The following is a 12,985-nucleotide window of genomic DNA, read 5'->3' on the forward strand; positions in this document are numbered from 1 at the left end:
TTGGAGGTTTTCATGACCCATGTGGACAAAGCCCTGAGCAACCTGGTTTGACCTTAGAGCTGGTCCTGCTTTGAGTAGGAAGCTGAACTAGAGACCTGAGGTCCCTCCTGGCCTGAATGACTCTGATTTTTCAGTTAAGTTTCCATGGTAAGTGTTTGAAGTCCTGTTTGCATGTCAGCTTGTAATGTGTGGTGCCACTCTTTCTCTCTTGCTGTTCATTATGTAATTTAGCAGGCCTCTTGTGAAGTGGTTTTATAATGTTTCTGGGCTGCACAGAAGAAGCAAGAGATGAGTATTATCAGCCGTAGCCTTGTGTCTGGGATGTATCCAAAAGTCAGAACGCTCTCTTAGCTATGACTTGCAGGCTTCGGGGGAGGGAGGGAGATGTTCAGCATTGTGTCTGTGTGACATTTTGGGGGTGGAAGGGAATAACTGCTTTCTGTCAGCTTAATTCAATTTAGTCCTCAGGGCTTCTGTTATTTAAGCGGAACCTTTTTACTGTCTGTGGTGTAATGGTTAGCTTTGCTTTGTGAGCTGTATTGCCTGTTTGCTGGCTGCATCTTGCAGGGTTTACGTATCACAGTCATTTGTGCAGAAAGCAGCTGCCTATTACTAGTTCTCATTTTGCTGTTTCGATGGTTGAAGTGCTAAATATTTGGTGGAACATCGTGGGGCATGGTTTTGCACTGAAGAAAACAGGAGTAAGGTTTTACAAATAAAACTATCCATGACCTTGCCAGTCTGGCTCCTCCTAGTAGATATTTGACGAACTGCTAAGTATAACTATGGCTTTCATATTTGAATACCCCAGGTCTATTATTTTTAATTCTCCAAAGGATTTTTTCTGTCTTTATGACTTCCTTAATTCTGTACAGGAAGTTTGTTGTGTGTATGGTTTCAAGGGATGGGGAATCCTCCCAGGAAAAGACAAAGACACACCGTATACTGGTAGCAAGCTTCTAACACACCTCTGACAGCAGACATTCAGAGCAGTGGGAGTATTTCATGTTCAGATCCTTTTATGCATAATCACAAGTGAAAGTAGATTTTTCTCCCTTTGGTGAAGCCCTGTGAGAGCACATTCATGCAGCAAAGCTCTGCATTTCTGTATAAACAAAAGTGAAACTCAGCATGATGCAAAAAATTCTTGTTAAATACTCTTTAGGTTAATAGTGATGTATTTAGCAAAGTAAGTGCAGTGGCTTGGGATGCTTATAGATTCGAGAACCTTTCCAGAAATAAAATGCTTTAGAAGTCTTGTGAACAAAAGCCAAAACATTGTCCAAGAAATAAAAATAAACTTTGTAATGCTGCCAGAGTAGATACTGCTGAAGCATCACAAATTAATTTCCTTTAAACAGTAAAGAAAAAAGCATGCCATTTGTTGCCTTAACCATGATGGGTATTCCTGTGGTTCTTTTTTCTTTGGCCTCTCTTGTAGCAGTTACCCACAGAATGTTACCATTACGTGTTGCCTATTTGATGTGCTCTCTTGGTTAAGCTGAATATATTACTTTCACTGAGAATATATAATCAGATTGCTGTTCTCTTACTCCTTTCAAAGGCATGGAAACTTAAATGGAGTCAATAATTATGCGTATGTGTGTTTCTCTTTTAGTGGAGGCGATAGTGGAGTTTGACTACAAAGCTCAACATGATGATGAGCTGACGATCACTGTAGGTGACATAATCACCAATATCAAGAAAGATGATGGAGGCTGGTGGGAAGGACAGCTCAAAGGCAGAAGAGGTTTGTTCCCTGACAACTTTGTAAGAGTGAGTACAAAGTGGAACTGTTCTTGTGTTGTGTGTATATGTTTTGTATACTGTGCTGTTTGGGCTAAATATCAGCTTTTGTATCATAATATTTCTTGTATCCAAACCCATAATATATTACAATACAATTTTCTATTGAGGCTATGTTAAAAAGAAAGGATTGCTTTCTTTGCAAAGACAGTGTAGTTTTGATACCCTGAAAATTAAGTAGCTACACCTACATTTCTCTGCTGTTCAGTGATTGTTTAACTGTGTGGTCTGGGAACAAAGTGCTTATTCTAGAACAACTTATATTGTATGGCATTTGCAGTATTTTCTTTTCTCTGTAACTGCTGCTTCTTCTCCAGAGTGCTTTCTTAGGTTTTATAGAAGCTTTTTGTGAATATTTATTCCTGGCTAAACTACTTGAGAACAATTAAAGTGGATTTTTCCAAAGAGTTGCCTATAAAAACTTAAAAATAAAAAAAAAATAAATTGCTTTGTATTTCATGCAATGCACCAAATAACTTGCAGTAATACTGGTTTTAGGAAAGCCATTCAAAGTTTTAGAAATATATATCTTTTTTACCGGGCATCTGTGTGTGCGTGCATATGTCTGCACATAAGAGACTAGGTGTTAGTACCTCTGGGCCTCCTTGATTTGTCATTGCAGACCTAGGCTGTTAGTTTCTATAAACCTCCATAAAATTGGCTCTCCACTATGGAAAAGAGAGCAAGAACGGCAATAAATTACATAAATAGGTTTTACGTTAATCTGCTACTACAGCTTCAGAAGATCTTTGGGACTTTCCCATTTCCAAGAGCATAAGTATCTTTTTTTTTTTTCCTTCTTTTTCTTCTTCTAACTGTGTGAGCCTGTTGTGTGTTCAGACATATGCACATAATGAAGTTATTTCGTTTTGCTTCAATAACACTGCATATGTCGAGGTAACTTGGGGAAGTGGTTCGATGGCAAACTTACCGAGCCTGTAGTGGGGCGGGGAACGTGGGAGCCTTGGGTCTTCCTGTGGGGACAAACATACTCACATCATAACCCTTGTTGCCATTGCCAAGAAGAAACGAGATGAAAGGGAGTGGAGGAGGAAAATGGATACCCTGTTTCTTGTGAACTGCTGAAAATCTACACTTTGGGGTAGGGGGAATAAACTGTTTTGGGACTTACTGTGTATTGATAATACTTTTCTGCCTGAACTCTGATGAACTGTGAAGGTCTGTGGGACAAAAGCAAAATTCCTCAAAGCTTTCTTCTGGCTGGTATTTGAAATCTGCTGCTGATTTTAGGAGGTGTTGGATTTCATGTACTAAATAAGTGCGGCCTATGAATTTATGTTATGAAAATATCATAATCTTAAGTATGAAGGTTTGCAAGTTCTCCCCCTTAGTACCTAATTTTTAAGGCCTCTTCTTTCCAAAATGACTTCAAACTGTGGCATCCTTTCATGTAATTGAAAAGTAAATAGCTTTTCTTCAATAGGAAGTTCTAAAACAACAATAAATGTTTTGGATTTTGTGTTCCCATATCACTAGCTGCTTTTTGCTTCCTGTCCCATCCCCCCCTTTTATTTTTTAAAAATCAGCGTCCAGGGCTGTTTTCTAAAGAACTAAAAACTGCATTAAATTCTTTTTCTTTCTCAGCTTGAATGTGAAGTCAAATATGTTTTTCATAGTTGAGCATTCCCTCTCTAAACTAGGTAACGTGGCATGGAAGATACAAACTTCCTAAAAGTATAGTTAGTTTGTGAATATCTTGAGTGAAAACCTTTATTTTTCTTCAGTTTTTCTTGTGTAAGTCTTCTTGTATCTGGAGATCTATAGTCAAACATAACAGCAGTCCCATTAGAAAGCTTGTTGAGTGTAATCATTCTGTCCACTAAGATGATAAGTATTTGTAAACTTTCTTTTTCATTTACGGAAAAATTTTGAACAAGTGCATGCAGAGTTGAGCTCACCAGTAATCAATTCATGCCCCATTGCTATTCTGTTGTGTCAGCAAGGTAATTGAGAGACAGGCAAAAAGGGGTGCTACAGATGAGTGGTGGAGCCGAACGCAACTCCAAATTCCCATTGCTTATCAGAATTGGTTGCACAAGTAGTTACTTGAGGAAGTTATTCAGAGGTAAAAATCACTGATTAAATTCTTGAGGTACTTGCATTCTACCTTCAAGTGGAGGGAATAATTTCTTATGGAAAATAGCTTTTCCTTTCTGTGATTTGATTTTTTGTTGAATAAATTCATGACGATATTACAAAGAAACTGTTGGGATTTGCAAAAATGGAATGTTTGGGCTGAATTGAAACCACTGAATTAACACAGTAAAGAGGCCTGAGTGGTCTCGGTTAGCATGTGTGCTTAGGTTCTGGAAATGCAGTTTGAAGAGAAGAGAGTTTAGGAGAAAAGATGTACAAACCAGAAAAGGAAAAATTAGGGAAATGCAATATACTGGAATATTTATGAAACAACATTAATACAAAGTGTTATGTAAGAAAATAAATACTTTTAACGGGAGTACTAAGTTGTGATGTGGAAAAGGCATTTGGAGTTTCCTGTGGCAAAAGTGGTTTCAAATTTCATGGAGTAAAAGCAAATTAGGAGACCACTGAAGAGGAGTTGTCTGAAAAAGAAAGAGGAAAGGGGAGGTAGCAGTGATAGGTATGAGTACATGAGCAGTTATTTTTTTCAGAGGACTTTCACTGTGAAGTTGTATCAGAAGCACTTCCTGTTCTTGAATCTGCAAAACAACTGCTTTGAATTTTATATATTTTTAAACATACAGACACGAAGAAACACAGATTCATACCCTTCTTATGTTCTGCAATTCAATATGAAGGGTCTAACAGAAAAGGTATTTGAAATTTCTTTTCCCTTTCCATTTTCACTGCCTATTAGTCTGCAGCTGTGGTCACTTGGAAGATTTTGTGGGAGAAGTTTGTCTAAATATGAGAATATTCTTTGATCTCTCTTTAAGATCTAATTTACCTCTCTCAGCCTTTGTAGGTATCTAATTTTGTTAGAGATAGTGATACTGAATTTATTGTAAGGAATGTATGAAATGCGTATCTGGTTGTCGTCTTTTCTGTTCTCTTTCAATTTTTCAGGTAGAGAAATAGAAGTATGAGTGGGGAATTACATACTGTTCCTGGTTTTACTCCTCAGTTATGCAGTTGAAAAAGAGGAGGCAGCAGGTGTGATTGCAGCGTAGTTTATTTGCATGGTATAAAGTTGGTCTTAGATACCTTTCTAGCTTGAAAACTTGAAATCCAAAATCCTTACTTTTTATAGTCAGAAAATAAAGGAAATGTGTATGATGTGTAGTATATTAGGGGTTTTTTCTTAAATGCCATTAGGAGACAGACAGGAGGCTTTTGGGTTTTTTCTTGTGTTATTTAATAAATTCCTTGTCTAACCATGCTCTGCAGTGTAAAACTGTCTGTAACTGTGACAATATCTGAGACAGTTAGATTTTGCTGATAGCAGATAAAGATGTAGAAAGCAGGAAATTGTGGTGCGAAGCCATGCTTGCCAGTTTTAATTTACAAACCCAGTTCTATGTGGGATTGGGTAGTGTTATACTGGTAAACTGAACGCGCTGCATGTGCCAACCTTCAGGCTTGACTGTACTCCAGAGGACTTGCCAATATTGCTAGCAGAATTGGGGGGGTAAATTTATTTTAAAATTAGCAAGAAGTGCAGTGGTACTTATTTTTTAAGTTCTTGTTTATAGCTTAGGTTTTAGAATCAATGAAACAGGACAGAGGGTTTCTGTAACTGTACTGCTGCCTCGGGTCAGACAGCAGCCTGGATTTCTTGTTACACAAGCAAAATACGATCTTTAAATAGTGCAAATTATTTGTAGGATGCCAGGGATGTTCATGCTGAATCCTAGGTACATGGTAGAGATCATTATCTGTTGCTTGTCATTTAATTTTCTTCTCCATGTGTTTTATTTGGTTGGTTTAAATCTTCACAACCAGTCAGAGGCTACAGGGAATCACGAGTGAAGCTGAGACCCTTGTGCTTGCTATGCACCCCATACCCCTCTACCCATTCCTATTAGTGCTTTCCTAAAACCTGTCATAAGACTGGGCCTGTGCATGTGCAAGGGCCCTTCACAGATGTAGTTTGGCTCCTGAGAGGGAAAAGAGAATATTCCCCGTGTCCCGGAACGCTTTGGTTCCTGCCATGCTTTCTGCTTCCCCAGCCCTCCGGCTGCTGCTTGGTGCCTGTTAGGTCGGAGAACCAACCAACCCCTGTTGTTCTTCCCGCCTGCTTTTCCACCGCGAGCTCTGATACCGCTGTGCCCGCCTTTGCTTCTGGGCTTGTAGGTTTGTATTGCCTTCACTGCTCTCCGTCTGGGTCAGCTTTGCCTAAGTAGCCACTTCTCAAAGTTGTGGCATCTGCCAAGGCACTGAGGTTATATGCAGACCAGGGAAAGCAGTATTATTTCTGTCTGTACCTGAAAGGATAACTTGCTTTATGGGTCAGTGAAATATTACAGGGTTGTTTTTTATGTGCTTGGCAGGAATTTGTAATTCAGTTACTGAGCTTTTCTGTTGGAAATACTTTCTACATGTTTGTTCTTAGGAAACGTTTTATTAGATTGTGGCATCTTAACTGTTCTGTCATCTTGGGAATGAGAGCCAGGAGCACTAGTTCCTTATTCTGAGTTCTGGGTATGACCATTAAAGTTGTTACCCTTATGGTGAAATACAAGAGAATATAATTGGTGAAAGAAACTTTCAGATAGGGTCCATCATGTGAAAATGTTGCCTCTTTGAGCTTTTTCTTTCCATCATCATCAATGAAGATTTTGTGGGGAGAAACATAGCTTCACTGATGTGGTGTTATTTATTATTGCTGCTGTTCTTACTCTTACATTGGTGAAAGCAAAACCAGTAAAACAGTGTCTTTCTCCCTCTCCTAGCCCATATCCCCCCCGAAGACACAGATCCACCAAGATGTTTTTGTACCAGTCAGTAGTCTCTGACTTGGCAGTGTCACTCTTCAAAGGGAAATCAGCACAGAAAGCAGCAGCAGCACTCTGGGCCATCCTGGATGCCCAGGGCACGATTACAAATAACGTCACGCCTCAACCTGTTTGTCTGCCTTCAGAGGAGGTGGGGGAGCTCCCAGTGAGGCAGCTGCCCTGGGTGTTTGGCCTGGAAGTGATGTGAGACTCCCTGGCAGCTACAGAGGCTCTTTCCCATTCCCTGTTGGAGGGAACTGGTGGTATTCTCGGCCGAATGGGCAGAGGGCTGTGCTCGTTGCAGTAAGCAGCATGGATCCTGTATGTTCATCATCGGGCAAGTGTGGTGTTGGCTGTCCTGTGGCCATCAGTTTGTCGGGTATCTCTCGATGCCAGGCTTTGAAGGGGGGGAGGGGGAGAGGGGGGATTACCGGGAGGGGATGGAAGCAGGCAGTCGTGCAGTGGACATGTGGTAATGTGAAGCTTCAGTGTTAAGGTTTTTGTTAGCTTGTAGCGACTAGTTCTTTATATTGCAACAAGTTATTAGTAAAAAGTAACCTTCTGAAAAGGCAGCGGCTTAATTGTAATTATATATTGACAGAACTGGTGAAAATTTAAAGAGTTTGAAAACAAAATGTATTGCTTTTCATTATTTAATAGGCATTGTAATTGCTGATGTTTGAAAAAACATAAAAAGAAATATTCTTATTTAAATACATATGATACTGCTTCACGGATAGAGTTCAGTGTAGGTAATATATATAGATATAGTAAGGAGAATCAACTATTTCCTCTTTTTGCTCAGGTCTGTCTTTTGTATTCTTAAGAAAACCTCAGTGGAGTATTTCTGTTTAAAATATGCTGTTGTTTAAATCATAAATTACAAGAAATTATAATTTTATGCTACAAAGGAAACTAAACGCCTCTTCCCCCCCACCCCCGCCCCTTCCTGAGGCTTCAAGCCATGAGGAGGAGGAGAAGCTAATCAGAGATTGAAACAAGGACTGAATGTGCTATCTGGAAGTTATATTTTCCAAGATACAACTTCTTTGGAGCTGTAGTATCATAATTCTTTAAAACAGCCTCAGTTTCTTCAGAACTTACTTATATATTATTATTTGGAACTGTGTGTTACACAGGGAAGTCAATGTGGTTTTGGCAATAGCTTCTTAAAGTAGTTGCCGTAAGGATTTATAGAATTGGCAGGATTAGATGGTTGACAGTTTTTCTCCAATCTAGTCCTAAAAGGCTGGGAGGCAAAGAGAAGGTGTCCTGACCTTTCTCTTCCCTGAAGTCAGTTTCTTCTTTTTATTCCTGGCAACTTTCCGAGCTCCGGATGTTTTTATTTTCCCTGTAGCTTGTTTGTGGGTGGGTGGGTATGTTAGTAATCCATGTATTTTGGTCTGATTCATTTTTACACTTGTTCTGGCAATTATTTTACTGTTGGAGCAGACTGCTTTGAGAAACTCTTCTCTGTGGGTAAAATCTGTAGAGGTGTTTAGCAGCATTTGCGTACAAATGTCTTGCGAAATGTACTTCTACAGTTTTGGATTTACAGAGAGTACAGCTGTGTATCTGATTTTTCCGGGCAGGACCAAAAACCTTGTTACAATTCTTAAAACACAGTAACAGGAAACACAAGCTTCTAGAAACTGAATTGCAGTTTGGTCCCACTGCTCTTTGAAGCTACTGTGAGAATACTTGTTGATGTTTCCACCTTTCTTGCAATTTAATTACATAGCCCTGACATGGATTCCCTCAACTTTAAGAAACATTATTTGTTAATGTAATGTTTGTTTGAAAAAAAGGGTATAAGAGAAACAGCACTCTGGATGCCTGTGGTGTAACTACAGCATTTAGTAATTGTAATTGTGAAGGGTTGTGCTTGCATTTAAGCTTCATCTGCCAAATATTCCATTTACTCCATTAGAATGATCTAACCTGTATCCGGACTGCATCCTCTGATTGCCTTTCAGTTTGTATTACTTAAATGTTAAGTAACATTAACAGTAAGGAAGAATGAAGATGAGAGCAAGAGGGACATGTGGGAAAAAGAAAGCTATCGGGGATTGTATGACTAGCTGTTCTAACTGCTGCCTGTCATGACTTAATGATACTGTTTATTTCTGAATATTCCTGTCTGGATCAAACACTGTAATTTATTAACAGTAAGTATACGTTCTTGGGGGGTGGTGGGGGTGGTGGTTAGTGGCATTGATTTTTCATTTGTTTGGGTTTTCTTTGTTCTGGGGTTTTACTTCTATGTACAGAAGTGCTGTTTTTTTCTGAAGTGTCATGTGTAAACCATTTAACAGCTCTCATATAACAGCTTTCCTGCTTTTATAAAGTGCGTATCAACTGGAATGGCAAACTATTTGCACTGTTTGCTATTGGAAGTAGTATTTGACTAATTAGGTATCTTTGTATGCAGTGTCTGTAAGTACTGCAATTCCCTCCTAAAATCTTTTGGGAACTATTTGGGAAGCTGATGGTGGAGACAGAACCCTTAAAGGGTCCCCCATTTCCTGCCATCACCTAATTATTTACTCTGCTAGAATTTCACTGGCACTGTTAGTAAAATTATAATATGACAGGCTATATTAGAGCAGTTTAAGTTTATGATCAGCACATGTTGTTCTCTTCAGAGTTGGAAAGAGGCGAGTATATGTGAGTCTGTTAATCCTCATTTTTTGGCTCTGTTACAGCCATATGAAATACATTATTGTTTATATATAGACACTGTCATCATCCAGTTACCCTTGGGAAAGACAAAGGTGCAAGTAAACTACCATCATGTAAGAGACTTCAGACTCCTTCTTCTGAGATGGATACTTAGTGCCAGTGGTTGTGATTGGCGGAGGTGGGGTATAGAAGGGAAGAAACAAGTAGGGCATACATTTTTAAAAATAATATTGGTACCTCCCACCCATGGCAAAAGGAAGAATGCAAACCTGTCATCTTTAGAGAAGGGAGTAATGATTTCTGCTTTTATTGATTTTTTTTTTTTTTTTGATTGGGAATTTTGGGAGAAATAAATGCATCACAGGTCATTCAAGACTGCAAGGTGTTGAGTGTATCTATCTGCTGCTTCACAAAACTTTGATTTCTCCATTTCCCACTGCATGGAGTCTCACAGCACAGATTAATTTAGTACTCGTTCTTCCAGAAAACTTGCATTTACCTTCTCAGAGGCTATAGGCCAGTATTATCAAAAAACCTGATTAAAACCACCCTTCCAATAGAAACCATGTCTAAACCAGAAACCTCTTTCAGAACTTTCATGATTATTTATGGTTACAAGTTATTGCCGTTATTTTGGCTGGATCATGATAACCAGCTTAGCTAAGCCTTGGTTTCCCTTTTAGACATTCTTAGGTGAGTTTAGGTGGTCTGATTTATCTGTCAGTATTTACTTATTAATCGACAGCACAAAGCAAATGAAACTCCTTTTTATCCTTATGGCTGAAAATTACTCTCCTCCTGCTTGGAGCCAAGAGCATGTCATCCAGCTTTCCTTTTGCTACCTGTGTTTATCAGCTTTTTTGGTTGCTTGAAGGGTTTTTTTGGTTTCTGTTCCCTCACCCCAAGCTTCTTTATCACCCTGCCCCCATGACCCTGCCAACATGTGAGCAGACTGCCCAACTTACTGCATGTTGCTGTCATGTCTGCATTACGTGGCCATGGCACTTTAGAGACATGGTTCATATACTGTTGTTAGCTGTTGCCAAATCACTGGCCCTAATAACTTCACTGAACGCCTAATAACTATAGACCGAAGAAGGTAAGATGCAACTCAGTGTTTTCTTTGTCCTTCCCTGATGTCCTATGTCTCAATTTTATTGTACTATCAAGCACAAAGACAAAACATAACCTTTTCCTCCATTAAAAGTCCTTCTAAGGTGATCTGAGTTATTCTCCTTCCTGAGTTGAATTAGAGAAATACAGATGGAAAAATGCCTGTAATTCAGAACTGTCACATTTACTATCTTCAATAAAAAATATCTAAAATTCACCCACCAAAAAGCTGCATGCATGTCTCAATGTAGCTTTCAGCAAATTTTTTAATGTTTCACTTTTGTTTTAGAGGAGTCTACTTCTGAAATTTAGTTGGAATATCTTCTATACAATTTGTTTTACGGAAAAAAGTAGTTATAAGTGGAACTACCTGAAATGTACTGTTGCACATGTATAGAAGAGTATATGCTCAGTTGTTCTCCTCTCTTCCCACACAGCTTCTTCATATTGCAACCTTCAGTAGATTCATAATGCGCTGTGGTGTAGTTTTGCCTATTTACCTTTCTTTGACTCTGCGGGATCTGTACTTTCAAACTGAAAGCACCTGAAAGCCTATGGTTGTGAATGTGACTTGATCAGTTCTCATGAGCAGATTGTCAGAAATAATGACAGTTAATTCAAAACCCAAACCTGGTTTGTTACTGATGTTTTGTAAATGTACATAATGCTAAAGCTAAACTAAAGTCCTGGAGGGTGTTAGGATTTGTGTTAGCATGCTGTGAGATATCGCTAGCATTTTTCCCTGCAGAAGGAATGATCATATGCACTTTGAAACCTCCTTAACCAAACAGCTGAGGGCAGATCCTTTAAAAACTGTTGTAAAGAAATAAATTCCCTGTGCAAGTAGTTCACTGAAGCTGATGGAATGACTTGGGAGGATACAACTGCTTACATGCACCTATTCTTGCAGGACTGAGCACTGCATTTCATAGCCCTTAATTGCTCTGTGGTTCTGTGCAGAAAACGTCCTGATTTCTCTATTGTCAACCCACGTTTTTAGTGGGTCATTTGAACTTCTGCAGCCTTTCAAACAGTGTAAAAAGTTTTTAGAGAATCTAGGCAAACTATCTGGTGGACATCAGGAAAATTTTGAGTAAGTGGAAGGAGAGGTATGACTCCTTAAACTGTAAAATAAAAGCTCTTTTTTTAATACAATCACTTTCAAAATATTTTCAGCAACACCTATGTGTGCATGTAGTAGACTTGCATAATGTATGTGTTTGGCATGCAGAAATAGACACTAGGTCTAAAACCAGAACATACAAGTTAAGGTATCAGAAGTTATTTTTAAAGGACTTTTTATTTTGCAAAATAGAGAGAAAGAAAGGAAATGTACTCTCTGGTCTCATTCATTAATTCAACCTTTTTTCCTCCACTAAGCAATTGTATAATGCCGATCTGTTCTATCTGAAACAGTTTTTACACGGAAGTAGAATGTGTGTTGCTCGCCCTTCTGAACCTTGGTGACACTTGCAGTGATGCTCTGTAATACTGACCACATTTCTTTGTGCTGGGATTTTTACCTTTTCATTGTTTCCTTAGCGAGTATTCAGGTATTTAGAAAAAGGTAATTTTTGTTTGATCTCTTTAAAGTGAGTATACTCTACTCCCCAGTAATTTTTTTTTAGGGTTCGTATGTTTCCATTAGAAGCTGCCCTTCTCTTCCCACTCCCCCACCCAGCAGTTTCTGTGTGGGTTTTATTTTCTCATGAAGCTGAAACTGGGTGTACAAGGTAGAGGGTTGAAGAACTCCTTCAGGGCTTCCTTGCTCATGCCTGGTGTTACTTGTAACGTGTTGGTAACCTGCCCCTCCGGTCTCTGTACCATGTCCTTCTGCTGTCAAATTGCAGCTCCATGACACTGAGCACCATGAAGAATGAGAGAAAATATTTATTATCGCTGTGTTGGAGAACAGTTTTTATTTGAAGACTGGTTGAATTAGTGGAGGCATTCTCAGTCATGCCTTTGAGAGCCTGTCTGTACTAAAAGGAGCCACTTGGCGCCTACCGTTGCAGAATGTATGTGGAGGGACAGACAGGGAGGTGGGATTTAACAACCGACACCACCAGCATTTGCTAATGAGTGTTAACAGATGTATTTGTTTTCTACTGATGTTTTCAGACGTTCATAAAGCAAAAACAAGGTTTACAGGGGGAGGCTAAATTACTATCTCTTACTAGATTGCGTTATTGGAAAAATTGACTGGGCTCCCAGACTCGGTATCCCCCTCATCAGATCTGGCAGCAAGCAACAAAATTAAATACTGGCTACAAGTAATTATTTTTAGTTAAGGCCCATTAATATTAGCTGGTTAGACTGCTTGAGAGAAAAGGGAAGTTTGCATCATTGGAGCACGATACATAGTAGCAGGAGGAGATCTGAACTTGAAACAGCATTATTACTGCTGTGCTGCCATTATGCTGATATCCTCATTTTATTGAACTTCACCT

General features: G+C 39.1%; 1 protein-coding gene across 2 annotated transcripts in view; it reads left to right on the forward strand.

Annotated features, from left to right (window-relative positions):
* The first annotated feature begins 1,620 nt into the window (after positions 1 to 1,620).
* Positions 1,621 to 12,985, forward strand: part of SH3KBP1 (SH3 domain containing kinase binding protein 1) — a 207,507-nt gene continuing 196,142 nt past the window's right edge. Inside the window, exon 1 of one of the 2 annotated variants that reach the window (XM_009648800.2) lies at positions 1,621 to 1,776. Coding sequence is in view for 1 of the 2 variants with exons in the window: in XM_035888576.1 (XP_035744469.1) it covers positions 1,709 to 1,750 (42 nt within the window). In the remaining variant the exon portion in view is untranslated. The remainder of the gene's footprint in view (positions 1,777 to 12,985) is intronic. The other variant, XM_035888576.1, reaches the window with a different exon arrangement.

Source organism: Egretta garzetta, unplaced genomic scaffold, assembly GCF_000687185.1.
Source record: "Egretta garzetta isolate BGI_Z169 unplaced genomic scaffold, ASM68718v1 scaffold111, whole genome shotgun sequence".
In the NCBI taxonomy this organism is placed as follows: domain Eukaryota; kingdom Metazoa; phylum Chordata; class Aves; order Pelecaniformes; family Ardeidae; genus Egretta; species Egretta garzetta.